Below are 19328 nucleotides of genomic sequence, written 5' to 3' on the forward strand. Positions count from 1 at the left end.
TTTGCAACAGGATTTACATAGGATTTACACATGCTCCAGTCTGGATCCAGAACACTTGAGAAGAGATGATGCCAACCCCTCAGATGACCTCAGATCATGCTAACCCTGAAACATCATACAGAACTAACAAATATTGCTACTTACTATGCAATCACGTTATAATTGCTGTTAATAGTGTTCATCATCTGGTTTCCTATGTCTTGTATTAATTGTATCATATGTACATAAACTGACAGTCACCATTTATTATTAAAAATATAAATAAATAACTATGATTACAGTGCAGCATTACCAATCCCAGCATGCTGCTGCTGTAGGTGACATAGAGGGAGGCCGCCGACATACCAGGCTCTTGTCTTCATGACAACAATATCTATACTTCATGTTGAGCATAAATATAAAGCCTACTGATAAAGGACACCATCAACAGTATTGACAGCAAAATAGACCATGTATGATAGGTGCAATATTTGAAAATCGATAATTATGAATTTATTTTTTAAATTACATTTATATCTGAATGTATGTCAACCTTTCAAACATCCAATTTTTTGTATTTATGTACAAAATGACATATAAACATATTTTCCTATTCTATTTTGCCTGGAAGTGCTTCCAACACGCTTGCGTGTCACGTGAAAAATAGGCGTCGGTTCTATTTCTAGCATGCACGCGTTTTCCACGCTGCTCGAGCCGCGCCTGCGTCTCACGCAGGCAGTCTGCAAGCTCTAACCTGTTAATATGGGAGCCTAATTAAAAACGGACACACCACGCAGCTGAGACGCTTGCGTCACGCATCCAGTCGCTGGCCTTTAGAATCAGCTGCAGGGCACGATTTGTGCTGAACGCGGAGACTTCCGCCACTTATTATGTTCGTTTGGAAACACGAAAATTTACTTATGTTCCCCGCACAAAATATTGCATTCCGTCATTCGGTACACACGTGCACCGTACCGAAAGCCCTGTACTGAAACGGTCCGGTACGAATTCAACATACCGTTACACCCCTACCATTTATAAGCTATTACTAAATATTGTAGAGACTACATTTTATGTAAAGATGCTTTGCAATGATTTGTATCGTAAAAAGCGTTATACAAATAAACTTGAATTTAATTTAATTGAATTAGAACATCTGCACTCCAACGCAGTTATTCTATTCTCCCGTATCCCGCACACTTGCCCATCAAGTGTTGTCCCGTGCTGCACTCTGCTGTGATGGGGCCCATGATCGTAAGGTGCCTGTTATAATGTTCTGCTCGAGACTCTGGACTCTGAGCATAACTTGCTTTTCTATAAAAACATAAATGTCCTGGCGGTGACAAATAGCTTTTTTTATATTTATTTTAATTACATTAATGTTATAAGTTGAGATTTAGGCTACAATAAATATTTTAACTGCTACTAGGCTATTTAAAAGGAACACTGCTGTAAAAAGCACCTTTGAAGTGTTTGCAAACCAAATTATATTACAGGTTTGTTCATATTACAGTAGGCCTACTTTTAAATAAAAAAAGTGCACAATACACTACTTTTGAATGCATTATTAATTTTGTGCATAACAATGCGATTAATTGTGATTAATCACATACAATAATATGATTAATCATGATTTAAAAAAATAGTTGCCAAGCACTTATTATTTTATAAGCATTTATTAGAATGAATTATCAATCGAGAGAGAGAGTGAAAGAGAGATGGCAGTTGTGTGTGTGTGTTATCAGCATCTGTGCTTCTCCCTCTACAAACAAAAAAGCAGTGTTTAGTTACTTCAAAGCCTTACTTACCACCTCCTTGCTCAGGAGTATAATGTAGCGATCCAGTATCTATGCTATTTTATTAATTTAAAGGTACAGGTTGTAGGACATGCCACTAGAGGGCACTACCAAAACAATAACAATTGCGTGGTTTGATGGGATTTGTTGTCTTCTACCCAACCGCTGACGGCCATCAATCAGACGGAAAGATAAATCATGGATTTAACACGAGTTCAACGATTTGTGCAAACAGATTACATACAAAGTCAATGCAAAGACGCGATCAGACTATGGATCAGACACGTCCTCACGCGGGTCTAGAGACACGATGACCCCCCGCGTTTGGCGTGTATGCCCCATAATACTAATCTTGTTGATCGTTATAATAGCATACGTTTTCTGTAAAGATATTAATCAAAACAACTCACCTGTCAAATAAAACACAAGCGAGATCGGCATCTCTTTCTAGTTGAACTTTGTCGCAAAGCTACTTCCGCATTTGTCCACGATGCTGTTGTCATGTGATTTCTACGTCAGTAAAGGCGGTGACAAAGGGAAACTAATGTCATTGACAGGCGACTGCACTGCCCCGTGTCACTGTTTAAAAAATTTTCTACATTTTTTCATGACTTCCAAGTAGTTAAAAAACATTAGAGATATTGTTAGTAATCAGCGGGACAAAATATATAACACTAGCCTAGTGGTTTTTGGATATTTTACTGCAAATATCTTACAAATTGTACCTTTAAGTCATGTGGCTGCATTGGCAAGTTTCTGTGAGTGAAGGGCCAATTGTGATCTTCGACCTCTCTCTTTTTCTCTCTGTGTGTGTTTGTGTGCGAGTGATGTGTGTGTTTGTGTGCATCAATTAAAGCAGCACATTAAATATAGAAGGGTGATTTCACTGACTTCACTGATAGCAGCATGTTCTAGCTACAACCAAAATAAATAGTCCATTTTAATTTTATGAAACGTCCACATTTAACTGAGGATCATAATCTATTAATTTGGAAATTAGACAAATATAACCCCATACAGGATACATAAATGCTAATCATGCAATACACTGTTTGTGGAGAGAAACACAATGGCCCTTTTATGTCAAAAATGTTATTCCTTACCCCCAACAAAAAATAAACTGACAACATTCCTTAAAAATGGTAGTAGCAAAAGTACTGCCACTGTTGCTAACTGTGAAATCCTTAAATCGGCACCAGAAGAAGGACACGCTTAAGCGCAGACACAAAGCTTATGTAATTCACCAACACTCTCTCTTCAGAACGCAGGAAGCCCCGCAGGTCAAATCTGGCTGCTGAGTCGACCACGCATATCGATAACAGCCATCTGATTTAACTATCCACACTAAAGGAAGTCAAAACAGCTGAATGCTCTGCGCTACTTCAAAGGAATTCAATCATAACAGAGCCATTGTTCCGCCTTGTTGTGAGCATTTCTGAACAACCAGGTTTAGCCTGTAGCTACCACATTTTTGGTTCACTGGAGATTTGAGAAATATTTTTGTGGGGGTTAAGAGTGACCCTAAAGCAACCATAGACACTAAAACAAGACTATTTTCATTTGTCAGATTTGGTAAGATCTGGTGTCTCTGTACAGAGAAGATCTAAACTGAATGCATCATCTTGCATGGGTGTAATTTTTTTTCATATTGTACATTCCTGTCTTCTTACTACCATTTATAACTACAGTATTTGTATAGTTAACTACTGTTCTGTAACATTATATTTATGTGAAATTCTCTATATTTAGAATGCAGGGTAATGACGTCACATAATTACAATCTTAATACGCACCGGGAGTTCTGATGGTTCAGGAAGGAAGTCAGCATCTTCTCCGAAGATAAAGTCAGGGGGCAGTTCTGGGTCTTTGGCATTGAAAATAATATCCCCTGTAAGAAGAAAGGGTTAATCACGATGACCATTATTTAATAAATGGCATACTTCATTGTTTTTCTCCTTGGTTAATATGTCATTGTTTTGATCATGATAATATTGTATGGTCACGTGACCTTTGATCACTTAGAGGTAGGCCTATAAAGATTGGTACATTAGTGTTGTTCTTCGCCTGATGAAGAGCATGTGTGCTCGAAACGTCACTATATCCGCTATGAGACAGTTTTTTAATAAAAAAATATTTTGATATTTTTGGAGCTTTGGTGTTGCCGACTTTACATTAAAAAATTTTCCCACTTGTTCTTTCTTCATTCACCCAGTTGAGATTGATGTGCGTGCTTTTGCTCGGTTTTTAGCACTGTAGAGTTCCACCATGTTACTTTAGATGCCTATATGACATTCACACACTGTACTTTCCATGTAAGCTCTTTATGTAAAAATAATGGTAGCATGGTTGTTTATCAAAGCATGATCTTATTAGACTGAACAACTAATGCCAGTATCAAAGACTATTTTGTTTCCATGGCATAATGGCTCTTTTAGCAACACCAACTTTCAAAGGGCAATATAATACTAATGGACATTAGCAAGCCACTGAAAAAGCTTCGATATAAATATTGTTGGACATGTGATACCATTTTTATGGACATTATCTGTGTGCTACAGGTATAAAGGTACAAATTCTATATTTCAAAAAACATTTGTCATGTTCAATTAATCCCTTAGAAAGCCACAAACAAGCTTTCAGAGTAGGATTTGGTACCTTTCTGGGAACAAAGATGGGTACAACAACAACCCTCACTAGACTGGGTAAAAGTACATAAGCTATTAATTTCTTTATCATTATTAAAGATTACCAAAACAGTGACAAGGATTTTTAACACTGTAAATGACTAAACATATGTTTCTCTCATTCAAGATACACACTAAAAGTTCTTGCAAGTGTTATTATGAATATCTCAGATTTAAACAAATTGTTTTGGAAAAGTTTTGTGGAAAAACAAAATTGGTTATTAAAGCCATTATTAATTAAGTTTCACAGTAAGCTGCAGAAGATCTGGTGAAGCAAAAGACATATTTACTTCTGGGACTTTTTTGTGCTTCTCGGAGCTTCAGTAGGCATTCACCTTTGAAGTATTGTATAAGTTAACAACTCAAGATTAGTGTTTCAAGGGACATTGTTTCAAGCATTGTTTTTGTAGCTTGCTTGGCTCCCATCAGTGTTCCTATCCATCCATGAAATGACTGTTTTCTATTATCCTCTAGCATTATCAGCACATGAGTTTCTTGTTTAACACTGTAAAGCTGCTTTAACACAATCTGTATTGTACAAAAGGCTATATAAATAAAGGTAACTTCACTTGACATGCTTTTAGACCATTTCTATTTATACAGCCATTGTGTTTCTCTTATTTTTTCATACTTCTGCTCCTCAGGCTTTTCCATGGATAAAAAAAACAGAGCAAAAAAAAAAAAAACACACAAGAGAGTAATTTTCCACAGATGGAGCAAAAAAGAAAAGCGCCTGGATGATGTTTGTCGTACATCTGTCAGATCTGATGGCATCTTGGAAAAGCTGCCAAAAACCTAAAAAGAGATAGCGATGGACTTGGCATAGAAGCGTAAATGTTGGGCAATAATGCAGCACTACCCAAATTTACACCCTGAGGGTAGTCAAAATGGGTACTACTAAAAAAATAAAATACCAGCTGTCACAAACTCTTGTGAGAAGCAGAAAATCGAAGGATGTTGTTCAGTGACTAGAGTGCTCTCTTTGCATGCAAACAACAGTCAGCACTCCAGTTTTAGTTTAACAAGTAAACAATCTACATTTTTTCCTGGAAGAACAGCAACAAAATGAACCACCTAGCAATGAGAGCAAGCAACAGTTAAGAAATTGTACACACAACACAACACCACAGCAGGCAGACTGCAACGTTTATAAAAACAGATCCATCAAAAAGATATGATGCAGAATTTCTGGAAGAGTCTCTAATAAATTGCATAGGTCTGGAGCAAGGTCCCTAGGTGTAACGATGACTGACTCGACATGGGATCCATTTGCAAGCTTTTATTAGAACACTCGTAGTCGTACAGGCGAAGGGTCAGGATCAGCAAACACAGTATAATAGAGATATCAGAATCGTAGTCAATACCAAGCAGTGGGTCGGGGTAACCAGCAAGTATCACAGTCCGTATAACAATCTGGGTTCAAGGGTAGGCAGCAAAGGTTCTAGGATCGATAAACAACAAGGGTTGGCAACTGGGATAGCAAGACAGGGTAGAACGCTCAGAAATGTTAGCCGTGGCAGAAACAAGACTTCGCAATGAGGTGACGCCAAGGTCTGGCTTATGGCAGTCTCTGATATGGAACACCTGGCCGGTGATCAGTCCAAGGTACGGGGCTGTTGGGTAATGTAGTGAGTATCAGTGTAAGTGAGTGTTTGGATGCCTGTAGGTGTCAGTATTCGGGCGATGGTGCCCTCTGCTGGCCTCTGGAGGGACTCACGGGGTTCGTATTAGTGACAGAGCCCCCTCCCTGCGAACGCCTCCTGGCGTGAGGTGGAGGGCGACGTCGGGGTCTTCCTCGAGGTCGAGGGGCCGGTTTCTCTGGATGTTCTTTATGGAAATCAGTGGTTAAGTTGGGATCAAGAATGTCCTCGGCATTGACCCAGGAATGTTCCTCTGGACCGTACCCCTCCCAGTCAACCAAGTATTGGAGAACTCGTCCCCGACGTCTTGAATCAAGCAGCTCTCGCACCTGATAGGTCTCCTCGCTCTCCACCTGAACCGGTTGGGGACTCTGCTCACGGGACCTTCCCTCACCCTCCTCCTCAGGGGCAGCAGCGGGCTTGAGCAGTGACATGTGGAAAGTGGGAGAAATACGATATGTGTCAGGCAAAGCAAGGCGGAATGACACAGGAGTGATTTGTTGTGTGATTTTGAATGGACCCACGTACCTAGGACTTAGCTTTCGGCATGGCAATCTCATCCGAAGGTCTCTGGTGGACAGCCAGACCCATTGACCAGGTTGGTAAGTGTGTCCAGGGCGTCGACGACGGTCGGCCTGTTCCTTCTGGCGCCGTACAGCTTGTTGAAGATGTACATGGGCCTGATTCCATGTGTCCTCGCTTCGTTGAAGCCAATCAGTAACAGCGGGAACATTGGTGGGTTCACCTGACCAGGGAAACATGGGTGGTTGGTACCCTAGAACGCATTTGAAGGGGGTGATTCCAGTGGAAGGCTTGATCAGGGAGTTCTGAGCATATTCGGCCCATAGGAGAAAACGAGACCAGTCCTCTTGATGGGAGCTGCAGTAGGAGCGGAGGAACCGAGTGAGCTCCTGGTTGAGGCGTTCCACTTGACCATTGGCTTCGGGGTGATAGCCAGACGTGAGACTCACGTTGACCCCTAGGGCTTGAAAGAAATCCTTCCATAAACGAGAGGTGAACTGAGGACCTCTATCCGAAACGATGTCGTCAGGTATGCCGTAAAACCTGAACACCCAATTACACAGGAGTTCGGCAGTCTGAAGAGCAGTAGGGAGTTTGGGTAGAGGTATGAGGCGACAAGCCTTGGAGAATCGATCGATGATCGTGAGTATGACCGTGTTACCCTGGGATAGGGGTAAGTCTGTGATGAAGTCTATGGCAAGGTGTGACCAGGGTCGTTGAGGGATAGGAAGAGGTTGAAGGAGTCCAGCTGGCAGTTGACGAGGGGTTTTGTGCATGTTACACGTCTGACAGTTCTGAATGAATTTGATAGTGTCGGGGTTAATGGTCTCCCACCAGAAGCGGTTCTTGAGGAGATGGAGTGTGGCTGTGATGCCGGGGTGACCGGAGGCAGGGAGACAGTGAATATGACTCAGGACCTGATCACGGTGAGGGGCAGGTACGTAGGTTTTATCCGGTGGACAGGCGGCTGGTGGTGCTTCTTGTGAATTGTGTTGTTCAATAAGAGTCATGATATCCCACTGGATAGGAGCAACCACCACATGGAAGGGCAATATGCGTTCGGGGACTGAGATGGAAGGGTCGTCATCATGGATACGTGACAAAGCATCGGCTTTAGTATTCTTGGAACCTGGGCGATAAGTGACATTGAACTGGAACCGGGAGAAGAACAAGGACCATCTGGCTTGGCGTGGGTTGAGTCTCTTGGCGGAGCGTAGGTATTCCAGATTTTTATGATCCGTAAAGACGGTGAAAGGATGAATAGCCCCTTCGAGCCAATGTCTCCACTCTTCAAACGCTGCTTTCATGGCTAACAGTTCTCTATCACCCACATCATAATTCCTCTCCGCTGGGTTGAGCTTGCGTGAGTAGAAAGCACAGGGATGAAGTCTCTCCTGAGGGCCTGGTCGTTGTGAGAGAACGGCCCCAATGCCAGTATTGGAAGCGTCAACTTCGACTAAGAAGGGAAGAGAGGGGTCAGGGTGATGCAGGATAGGAGCGGTGACAAAGCGTTCCTTTAATTCCTTAAAGGCTTGACGGGAGGCTTCGGCCCAGGTGAGACGATGGGTACCTCTTTTGATCATGGAAGTGAGAGGACTGACGACTGTACTGAAATTTCTGATAAAGCGTCTGTAGAAATTGGCGAATCCCAGGAACCGTTGTAGCTCCTTGAGAGTCTGAGGCTCTGGCCACTTGAGTACAGCAGAGACCTTACTGTCGTCCATAGCAACTCCCCCCGGACTGATGACATAACCCAGGAAGGTAGTGGATGTGGTGTGAAACTCACATTTCTCGGCTTTGGCGTACAGTTGATGTTCGATGAGGCGCTGTAGCACAGTTCTGACGTGTTGAATATGATCCTGTAGGGTGTTGGAGTAGATGAGAATATCGTCAATGTAGACCACAACAAACTTGTCCAGCATGTCCCTGAAGACATCATTAATGAACGCCTGGAAGATGGACGGACTATTGACCAGTCCAAACGGCATAACCCGGTATTCATAGTGACCGTTGGTTGTAGAAAAGGCCGTCTTCCACTCGTCACCCTCTCTGATGCGAATCAGGTTGTAAGCACAGCGTAAGTCAAGCTTGGTGTAGTATTGAGCTGTGCGAAGTTGTTCTAATGCAGCTGGAACCAGAGGAAGGGGATAACGGTACTTCACCGTGATCTCGTTGAGACCACGGTAATCAATGCAGGGTCTTAAACTGCCGTCCTTCTTCTTGACGAAGAAGAAACCAGCGGATGCAGGGGAAGTGGAAGGACGTATGAAGCCTTTCTCCAACTCCTCCTTGATGTATTTAGTCATGGCTTCGGTTTCTGGGAGTGACAGTGGGAACACACGACCCTTGGGTGGATTCTGACCTGGTAGAAGATCAACAGCACAGTCATGGGGTCGATGAGGTGGTAAGGTGTTTGCTTGGGTTTTGCTGAAAGCTGCCTTGAGGTCGTGATATTCCGCTGGTAGGTTGGGAACCTCGAATGACTCCTTGTTAATCGCCAACGAGCGCACTGGAAGAGGAGAAACGGTAGATAGGCATTTTGTTTGACATTTAGTGCTCCACTTTAATATCTGACCTTCCCTCCATGATACTAGCGGATCGTGCAGTCTCAGCCATGGTAGTCCCAGAATTATGGGTGTATTAGACGTGGGCAGAACGTAGAACTGAATGACCTCCTGGTGCAGTAAACCGGCTGTGACGGATAGACTTTGTGTAAGGTGAGTAATGATACCAGTTCCCAGGGGACGACCATCTATGGTAGCTACAGACAGAGAGTTAGCACAGGGTATTAATGATACGTTGTTTGTTCTTGCAAACTCAGCTGACATGAAATTCCCAGCCGCTCCAGAGTCCAGTAAAGCAAATGTGGTCACTTGAACGTTGTTAATGGTTAGCTTCAGGGGTACAAACACACTGTTTACTGGATGGAGAGAGTGTAAGGATTCACTCACCAATTTGGATGAGACAGATGAGGGACGTGAAGGACAGTTGGCTCGTTGATGACCAGGGGATCCGCAATACAGACATAGACGATTTGCCAAGCGGCGATTCTTCTCCTCAGATGAGAGATGATAGGTATTAACTTGCATGGGTTCAGAGTCCTCGACAGACTGAGCTGCTTTAATGACAGTACTGACATGAGAGCGAGGTTTACGTGAACGCTGCAGATTGTCAATTGCTATCGTCAACTCGATGAAATCGTTCAAACTTCTCCCCTCATCTCGACATGCTAGTTCAGCTTGTAATTCATGACTTAAACCCTTTCGAAACAGAACTTTTAAGGTGTCACTCACCCAGGTCGTTTGGGCTGCCAATGTGCGGAAGTTCATAGCATACTCAGCAGCTGAAGATCTCCCCTGAGAGAGCTCTAGCAAGCGTTCGCCAGCACTCTTTCCCTCCTTGGGATGATCGAAAACCTCACGGAAGCGTGTGAGGAAATCATTGAAGGAGGAGAAGGATGATCCATCCGTGCGCCATACAGCGGTAATCCAGTCAAGAGCCCTTCCGGTTAACAACGAGCAAACAAAGGCAACCTTACTGTTGTTAGTGGAATAGAGCTTGGGTTGTTGTTCCACAAACAGCGAACATTGAAGTAAGAAGCCTTTACATTTGTTAGGGTCACCGTCGAATCTCTCAGGAAAAGCCAGTCGTGGGTTAATCTGAGAGGGCGTGGGAACCGCATGTGCAATGGCGGCCGCTTGTGGCGCGGGTGTCGTGACAACAGGACTATGGAGATTCTGAATGGCCTTCACCAATTCCTCCGTGACGGCGGTAAGATGATTTAACTGTTGCTGATTAGCAGCGATCTGACTTGCCTGAGCTGCCAGGTTGGTGCAGAGATGTTCATAGGCTGCTGGATCTTGTCTTGGCGAAGTCTTCTGTAACGATGACTGACTCGACATGGGATCCATTTGCAAGCTTTTATTAGAACACTCGTAGTCGTACAGGCGAAGGGTCAGGATCAGCAAACACAGTATAATAGAGATATCAGAATCGTAGTCAATACCAAGCAGTGGGTCGGGGTAACCAGCAAGTATCACAGTCCGTATAACAATCTGGGTTCAAGGGTAGGCAGCAAAGGTTCTAGGATCGATAAACAACAAGGGTTGGCAACTGGGATAGCAAGACAGGGTAGAACGCTCAGAAATGTTAGCCGTGGCAGAAACAAGACTTCGCAATGAGGTGACGCCAAGGTCTGGCTTATGGCAGTCTCTGATATGGAACACCTGGCCGGTGATCAGTCCAAGGTACGGGGCTGTTGGGTAATGTAGTGAGTATCAGTGTAAGTGAGTGTTTGGATGCCTGTAGGTGTCAGTATTCGGGCGATGGTGCCCTCTGCTGGCCTCTGGAGGGACTCACGGGGTTCGTATTAGTGACACTAGGCAAGTCATCGGCAAAACAAAGGCGATTAGTTATGAAAAGGTCTTGAGTCACTTTTCAGCTGTCAGCCACTGGCAGTTGTACAATTAGACCCAGGAAGCAACTCTGCTATCTTTCTTGATTATTTAGATGCAGAAAAAATTTAATGTGTTTCTAACATAATAGATATTATGAATAATGGGTGTGTGAATGCATCAGATTTCCAAGAAAATCATTATAACCCATTTCTTTCTGAACAATACCTAAAAAAAAAAAAAAAAAAAAAAAAAACTATTACCGGTATTTTAATTCATGGGAAGAACTGTCAATAAAATGTTTAATGGACTAATCCCTGAACAGTGGAGCACATTATTACTTAACGTGAGAGGAGCATGTTATTACTTAACGTGAGAATACGGATGTAAATCAAATACTGATTACTATGATTTATTGTGACGCAGTGTTAAGAATGTGCACATCATTCAGTGATGCCTCCATTATAGTAGTAAATTGGATTTTCCGTTTCAATTTGCACTTGAACTCTGACCTTCAGTAAAGGCCACTAATGCAAAAATGTAACATTATTACACTCTGATAATGCACAACTAAAAGCACTGCCTCCGGCATGCACCAATGCACCCAAAATGACCAATAACCAAACTTTGTTATAAACTAATCCATAGTTTTATTATAATTCTTCTGAACATATACAAATGACAACACAATTTAACAAATATGTCAATAGCCATGCATCTCCAAAAGGAAGAAAGCCTCACTGAGTAACCTTGATTTCTCACTGCCAGACTGCATGACAATTCCAGCTCCTAGAAATTTTGTTCATATGTGGCCTCCGTGAAAAACTGCTTGAGTGTTTGAGTGTCTCATGACTCATGAGCTATAACAGGAACTCTCAATTAAGATCACTGCCGAGTTATAATTACTATGCAACCTCATTAAACATCATTGAGCTGAGGTACTTGAAAGCATTTCAGACAAAACCTCTAAAAGCCCTTCTCAGAAGCTTGTTTCCAAATCGAAAGAATTGTGCTCATTGCACCACCATTACGGATTCTTGAAGAATCCGTGTAATACGCTTTTATTGGTCTAACATTTGCAAAAAGTCCATAGGGTAATGGGCTGCATTGCACGACTTCTTAAAGAATGTAGCTCTGTTGGTTTACGGAAAATGGAGGACCAAAACTTGCCTGCAGTTTTTTGTGTGAAACATTTCCCTCAAATGTTAATGTTTATTTTATTATTTTAATTATTTATTTATTTATTTTCATGGTTTTAGTTTCAGTTGATAACCTCAGGGCGTATGGATTAATTTCACACTACCCATGTCATTTTGGGGGCTTTTGGTCCCTGCTGAGTTTAATAATATGGACAAAATGGTTGAAAAATCCTTCAAGATATCCTCTATGTCCCACAAAAGTGTTACGAGTTTGGAATAATATGCAGGTGAGCAAATTGTAATTTTGGGTGGACTATTTCTTTAAGTATGAAGTGATGTTTGCCTTAGCAAGAATGAGTAATAAGACGTTAAATTACCAAAAAATATTATCATGAACTAACTGGACTGGCTTAAAAATAAACTGCTTAAATACAAAATATCACTGGCATTAAATGAGTTTGCCACCTTAGCTTTAATAATCACTAGCACTAGCACAAAAGCACTGATGCCAAATCCCAGATCTGAATTTGATGATAACATGTCAGAAAATGCAAACAAACAAATGCTACCATGATGTTTTGCCTCCGAAAGTATTTTACAAATCATTTCAATCCTTTCTACAGTTTTATTCTACAGCTTTACTGTATTAAACAACAACAAGATGATTTATATTTTACACTGCAGTATGTAACTGTAATAAATCAATAATGCATCACTACACATTAAATCAGCACTATTTCCGCATATCCGACAATAACTTTGTAAGCTAGAGGAACATGTCACTAGCAAACCACCATCATCAAACATCAACATCTTACATATATTCATGAGTGATCTCTGATCTGTTCATACTCACAGAACAAGTACTTACATTTGAGAGTCTCTCCAGCGTATGGAATGTGAAGTTTAAATCGGTCACAGCATGGACCAGGCATTAGTGATGTGCAGCTAAAATGAAAAGGGGGGGAAAAACGTTCAGTGACACTTCAATAGCTAAAAATGAACAATAAATAAATAAACAAAATAATTTAGCAAGGATGCATTCAATTGATTAAAAGTAACAGTAAAGACATTTTTAATGTTACAAAATATAAATTTTCCAAGCTTTCTTATTCATCAAAGAATCCTGAAATATATATAATGGTTTCCAAAAAAAGCAGAAAAAGCTGAAAAACTGTTTTCAACATTTATAATAAGAACAATTATTAATAAATGGGTACCAATAATAATGAATAATATCACCAAATATTAGAATAATTAAGGATTATTTCATACTGAAAACTGAAGTAATGGCTGGTGAACATTCATCTTACATTTTAAAATATATATAAAAGAAAACAGTTCTTATGAATTGCAATAATATTTCATAAATAGTATACTTAATAACTGAATATTTTTGAATAATTAAAACATCATAAAAAGGATTTGCAACCATCTTAAAGGCCCTGAACTGTAAAGCTCAGCAAAGGATGGAAAATTACAATCATAAACAACATGACCCGTCCTGTAGATGTTTTTAACATAAAGCTTTGAGCACCTAGCTAGACGGTGGCGACAGAAACAGCAATCCACCTGTCACTCAAGTGGCCGTGCCCATAATTATGCAGAACTTTTAAGGCTTAATATAATTTAACAAGGAATTTTCAAACTCTGCTGCATTGTGCTTCACTGAAACCGGGCTGAATGAAGCCTAGTTGACATATGTTTACATCTGTGACAATGAGCGCTTAACAGGATCAACTAAATGCTGGATTTCCAAAAGTATGTGAGATATTTAAAGATCGCAAGAGTTTTACACACAGGTCTATTATTGTTGGGGACATTTCCACACCACCAAACATGACTGGTGACTGGTTGATTAACCTGTCAGCCATATGGCCTCTTGGGTGGACCATGGCCATTCAAAGTAGCTAAGGTTCCCAGACCTTCTGCTAACAGTCTGAAAGTCTGGCTGCGCGAGGCTAAAGGGGGTCGCACACCGGACGAGAAGCGCAGCGCCGCGTCGCGTCGCGCCACGTCTTTAAAATTCGAACACATTATTCTCTATGTGAGTACACACACCGGCGGCGCCATTCGGCGTCTGTCCGCGGCGCCCAGCTACGACTCAGAACGCTGTTCAAATTTCTGCCGCGCCACAGAGCGCCATCCGCATAGTTTTATATTAAAAATACCAGATGTAATAAACTGAAACTGAAATTAAAGTACAGCACACTTGTTTCATTCAAATAAAACATTACAAAGTGTTTGGTTACGTTTTCAGCAGCACAGTTGCCTAGACAACAGATACAACAAAACAATAACAGACTTATTATAATAACACAGATTCTTTTCATTAATTAACGTTAAAAACTCAGCTTTTATCAATTAAAATCATATATTTAAAATTAAAATAATAGATGAAGTTAAAACTCTCCCATCTTGCTGCGAAATTGAGCTCACGCATATAGAATGTGCGCGTCCAGTGTGCGATACCTCGAGTTGTCCTACATGTGGCGCGACGCGACGCGGCGCGTCTCGTCCGGTGTGCGACCGCCTTTAGTGCAGCCATTCCGGACAACATGCTTCGTCTGCCGGGCTTCCAGCTGCTCAAAGTAGATCCCATCATGGAGTTAATGGGGAAACCGAGAGGTAGAGGATTGTGTTTCTTCATCAATGTAAAAAAGGCATGCTGTCAGTTTAGAGGCACTCTTCATAAAATGTAAATCTTTATACTCGCCATGGGAGTTTCCTCTTTCATTCTCGCAAATGTGTATATTCCTCCAGACGCATGTGTGAGCACAGTACTGCAAAAGCTGGCTGAACAAATAACTGAAATGGAGCAAAGGTATCCAGACTCTACTTTAATAATTGTTGGAGATGTTAACAAAGCATTCCCATGAACTTCCAAAATACAGACAGCACATTACATGTCCCACCAGAGACAGTAATATACAGGACCACTGTTACACCAAAATAAAGGATGCATATCATGTCTAGTAAATATCATACCAACCTACATGCAGGAACTGAAATCAGCTGAACCTGTAGGACGGTTAAAAGATGGACTAATGAAACCGAGTGGGATTTACAAGCCTGCTTTGACTGCACTGAATGGAGTGTTTTTAAAGTTTTAGCCACCAATCTGGATGATATCACAGATACTGTTACTTCATATGTCAGTTTCTGTGAAGATATGTGCATTCCTGCCGGGTCATTCATATCATTCACTAATGAAATATCATGGTTTACTGGGAAACTCAAACAGTTTCGTCGTGCCAAAGGGGATGATTACTGAAGTGGTGATAAAATATTGTACAACCAGGCCAGAAACAGACTAATGAAGGGGTTCTTGTTTGTAGAATTCAGTTCGGCCTTCAATACAATCACGCCTACCGTCTTTCAGAAAAACTGACCCAGCTCTCCATGCCTGTCAGTGGACAGACAGCAGCTAATGAGGCTGGGTAAACTCACATCCAGGACTCTCACAATCAGAACTGGTGCCCATCAGGGATCTCTCAGGTCCTGAAGTAGGACCCTCACATAGACTCCGCTGCTAAAAAGGCACAGCAGAGGTTGAACTTCCTTCGCCTACTGAGGAAATTCACCCTGAACCTGAACCCAAATCAGACATCAAGAGATTTGCAACAGACAGTCAAGACTGTTGTGAAGATTGCTGGTACTCCTCTGCCCAACCTCCAAGAACTTTACACCTCCAGGGTGAAGAAAGCTCTTAGCCCAACCTCTCTATCATCTATTGCTCTCTGTCTCACTATATTCAGCCTGAGCAATTAATACTTTCATATCTATACATTGTCAATTATAACCAACACATTTATACATAGCATCTGAAAATGGTACGTTTGTAAACTACATAAACTGTACACTTGTAACAAATTTTATTAACTCAACAAATTAACTTGTAAAAAACAAATAATTGATCTATATTTGTACTTCTGTATTAAATAGCATTTTCAGTTTTTCGTATGTTAGTGATATAATTCAACTCTACGGTGTAATTCCTATGTATGTCTGCACTATGTCTGTTCTTTATTCTGCACTGGACGCTCCTGTCCCCAAGACAAATTCATTGTTTGTGTGTAAAAATACTTGGCAGTAAAGCTGGCTTTATGACTTCTATATATTTAAGGAAGTAGCGACCGACAGTAACCTCATTGATCAATTTTGAAAAGTCCCCTCTGCTTTCTAGAATTCTGATGAATCAATTCTGATTAATTAATAAATAAAAGATATTAGTCATATTTGTAACTTGGAAAACTTACAAATGCATTGTTCTCCAAAAGTTCTCTGTTTTTGTTCAGTTTACAGAACACTCACCCACTCTTGAGGTCAGTGATCCGGAGACAGCTGGATGAGTCTAAACCGACCCGTCCATTGCACACCACAGAGCAGAGTAAAGGGCGCAGCTCAGGAGAAATACGGCTCAATGCCACCTCTGGAGAGAGACTGTTCATCTTCCAAACTCTGTCACTGTCAATGTAACAAGAGACCATGAATATACAGAAATGTAGATGTTCATTCCTCATCAGTAGTACTCCAGGCACCACCACAGTCTAATCTTCCCTGCAACCATTTCATTATTAAACATAAAATAATTTTACACTTCTCATAATAACATATATCTCGAATGTGTTTTGCACCATTGATTTATAAAAAAAGCATCTTTTAGTTGAACTTAAATCGAAAATGTATTACTGTATCATACTGTTGTAGGGATGAAACTAATAACAGCAATAAATTCAGTTTAAAATAATATTAAAAACGATGATAAAATAAAAGTATTATACATAGCATATACATAGAATATAAATATATTAGTCCTTTACTTCCTAAAAACACCAGTATGAATGTAATGTAAACTGAGACACTTCTTTTTTAAATACACAAACATTTCCTCCAGGGGCAGGGGGCATGTCCCCAGACCCATATAGTGTGCAACAGATGGGTTACGAAAGTAAAAAGCATTCATTTTCTCCATAGGGAATTCGATTTTGTACTTTTTTTTCCATTATTTTTATCATGCCAGAAAATATTCCTGTTTAAAAACTACATCATCCATGATTCTGCAAAAAAAAAAAAAAAAAAAAAAAAATTTCATTTATTAAAAAAAAAAAAAAAAAAACTGAAAAAAAAAACATCTGCACACTCCCATGAAACACTGTGAATGACATAAGTCAATCTCTCAAGGCTCTCAAACTGCTTAACATTTCTATAGATATGTATATTTTGCAATAAACATGAAATATACACATAATGAACATCAGTAGATTTATATTCATCCATCGTTTTTATTTTATTCATGTTTGTGATGTGATTCACCGACACTGGTGCTTTGGTTCATGATTTAGAATTTGTATCAACTGTTTTTTTTTTTTTTTTTTTTATAAGGACTTGACTTAACTAATGCATTTTTAATAGTTCCGGAACCAAGGCCACTGAAAAAGTGACAGGTGCTTTTTCATTCTAAAGAATCCAAGATCCACCATCTATACAGTCTCACTTAGTCACCTATAATCATCATCATGACTGCAATGACTGCTGAACTTATGAAATCAGTTTGAATTGGAACAGGAAACTTAATAGGAGAACAAAGACAATCAAGTGCAAATGCAAATGCAGTTGTGGTTGCCCCTAAAAAGTATATGGACACACATTGTACGTCACTGGATTTGTTAACCAGATATCAAAGAGACATCAGATATCAAAATATATAAACAAATGATGACAGAGATTTTCTCAGAACAAATATGTCTGAGCTATGTTTGCAGGAATAAATTAGTCCCACTGTCTCTGGTAATGGATATACTAAGTTAATTCCACTCAACACTAATGTCCTAACAGAGTAAGTTAACCTCAACCTCAAGTTCCACTAAGTGTCTACAAAAACATTTATTTTCATTTTGAACAGTATTCTTATTATATTAATATCTCTATCTATATTATACTTCTATAATTTAAACCTAAATTCAAAACTTGTTTGGAAAACGTTTAGAGAAGTGGAACTTGATGTTATCACTAATTAAGAGGAGAAATAAAAACAGAAAAGGCTGCAATGTCCTTGAATAAACTGATTAGTGGGATTTGCACAATATAAAATAAATAAAACTTGTTTATACAAGAAAAGTAACTAAAATCGCGAGTTCAGCTGCGTATAACAAAGCTCATAGAAAACATTATAAACACTGATATTTAACAATACTGTCAAGAAACTGCACTAATAAACAAAACAACAACACTACCGCCGCTTAGATTAACCATGTGCAAGAATGAATCGAATTATTTTGGGGGGGTTTTGTGTGTGCAATTTAAACATTATTTCGTTTGTGGATCAGCTTGTTTTGGAGCTGCAGATCTATGCTAACAGACCAGCTAGCATGCTATCCGGTATTATGAACGAGTCTTGGTCTAATGACGTTTATTTCTTTATCAAAAGCAGTCATTTCGCTGAAATAATTTTTTGTAAGTAACAAACGCCTTTTCGGTACCTTTTATATGAGATATAGCACAAATATCGAGCATGAACTTATTTTCCACTTCCGCTGTTGTTATTGAGAGACTTGTTTATGGATGTTTAGAAATGTGCCTGATAGTTCTACCACGGTATAATGAAATTACTACTTGAATAATGCGTTCGTGTGGTGAGTAGTGTATTATAATATACATAGTTGAATTATCTATGTGACATTTATGTTTCGGCACGTTATGAAAGTATAAATAATGTATTTAAAGACAGGAGAAAATAGGGACAGCTCGAATGCCTCGTCACGTGCGCTTCTGTTTTGTAAAATAAACGTGAAAGCAGCGCTGCTTTGTCAATTTAGATGTGGCATTACTCAGTGGACGAATAGGCAAAGTGTAATATACAGTTTAATGTGATACTGTATGAATTATTGTGAATAAGGTGATTAATCAAGTCTGTCGTGCAAATAATTAGTAGACTTTGATCATAACTGTCCAGCTAAACCAGGCGAGATAAAGGGTTTTGCAAAAATCTAAAAACATTTTAACATACTGTCTCTGATTGTAAATAAAATGCACATGACTCCTCTAACAAGATTTTACTAGCCTAACTGGATATTATTGTTCCCAGCTCTGCACATTATAACTAGTAATTTTTCAGATTGTCCTCCAGACCCACTTTCATATTTATTGCAATTTTATGCACTCCGTAAAATAA

At 40.1% G+C, this 19328-nt stretch overlaps 1 protein-coding gene across 1 annotated transcript in view; it reads right to left on the reverse strand.

Annotated features, from left to right (window-relative positions):
- The window catches only part of LOC128031745 (BRISC and BRCA1-A complex member 2), a 100158-nt gene extending 81418 nt beyond the window's left edge, over nt 1-18740 (reverse strand). The window contains exons 1-4 of the mRNA XM_052620121.1: nt 18637-18740; nt 16469-16621; nt 13026-13102; nt 3569-3663 (exon numbers count right to left, since the gene is read on the reverse strand). Coding sequence (XP_052476081.1) covers nt 3569-3663; nt 13026-13102; nt 16469-16605 — 309 coding nt within the window. The 5' untranslated portion in view covers nt 16606-16621; nt 18637-18740. The remainder of the gene's footprint in view (nt 1-3568; nt 3664-13025; nt 13103-16468; nt 16622-18636) is intronic.
- Between the last annotated feature and the right edge of the window lie 588 nt (nt 18741-19328).

The sequence above is a fragment of the Carassius gibelio genome, chromosome A17 (genome assembly GCF_023724105.1).
Source record: "Carassius gibelio isolate Cgi1373 ecotype wild population from Czech Republic chromosome A17, carGib1.2-hapl.c, whole genome shotgun sequence".
Classification (NCBI taxonomy): Eukaryota; Metazoa; Chordata; class Actinopteri; order Cypriniformes; family Cyprinidae; genus Carassius; species Carassius gibelio.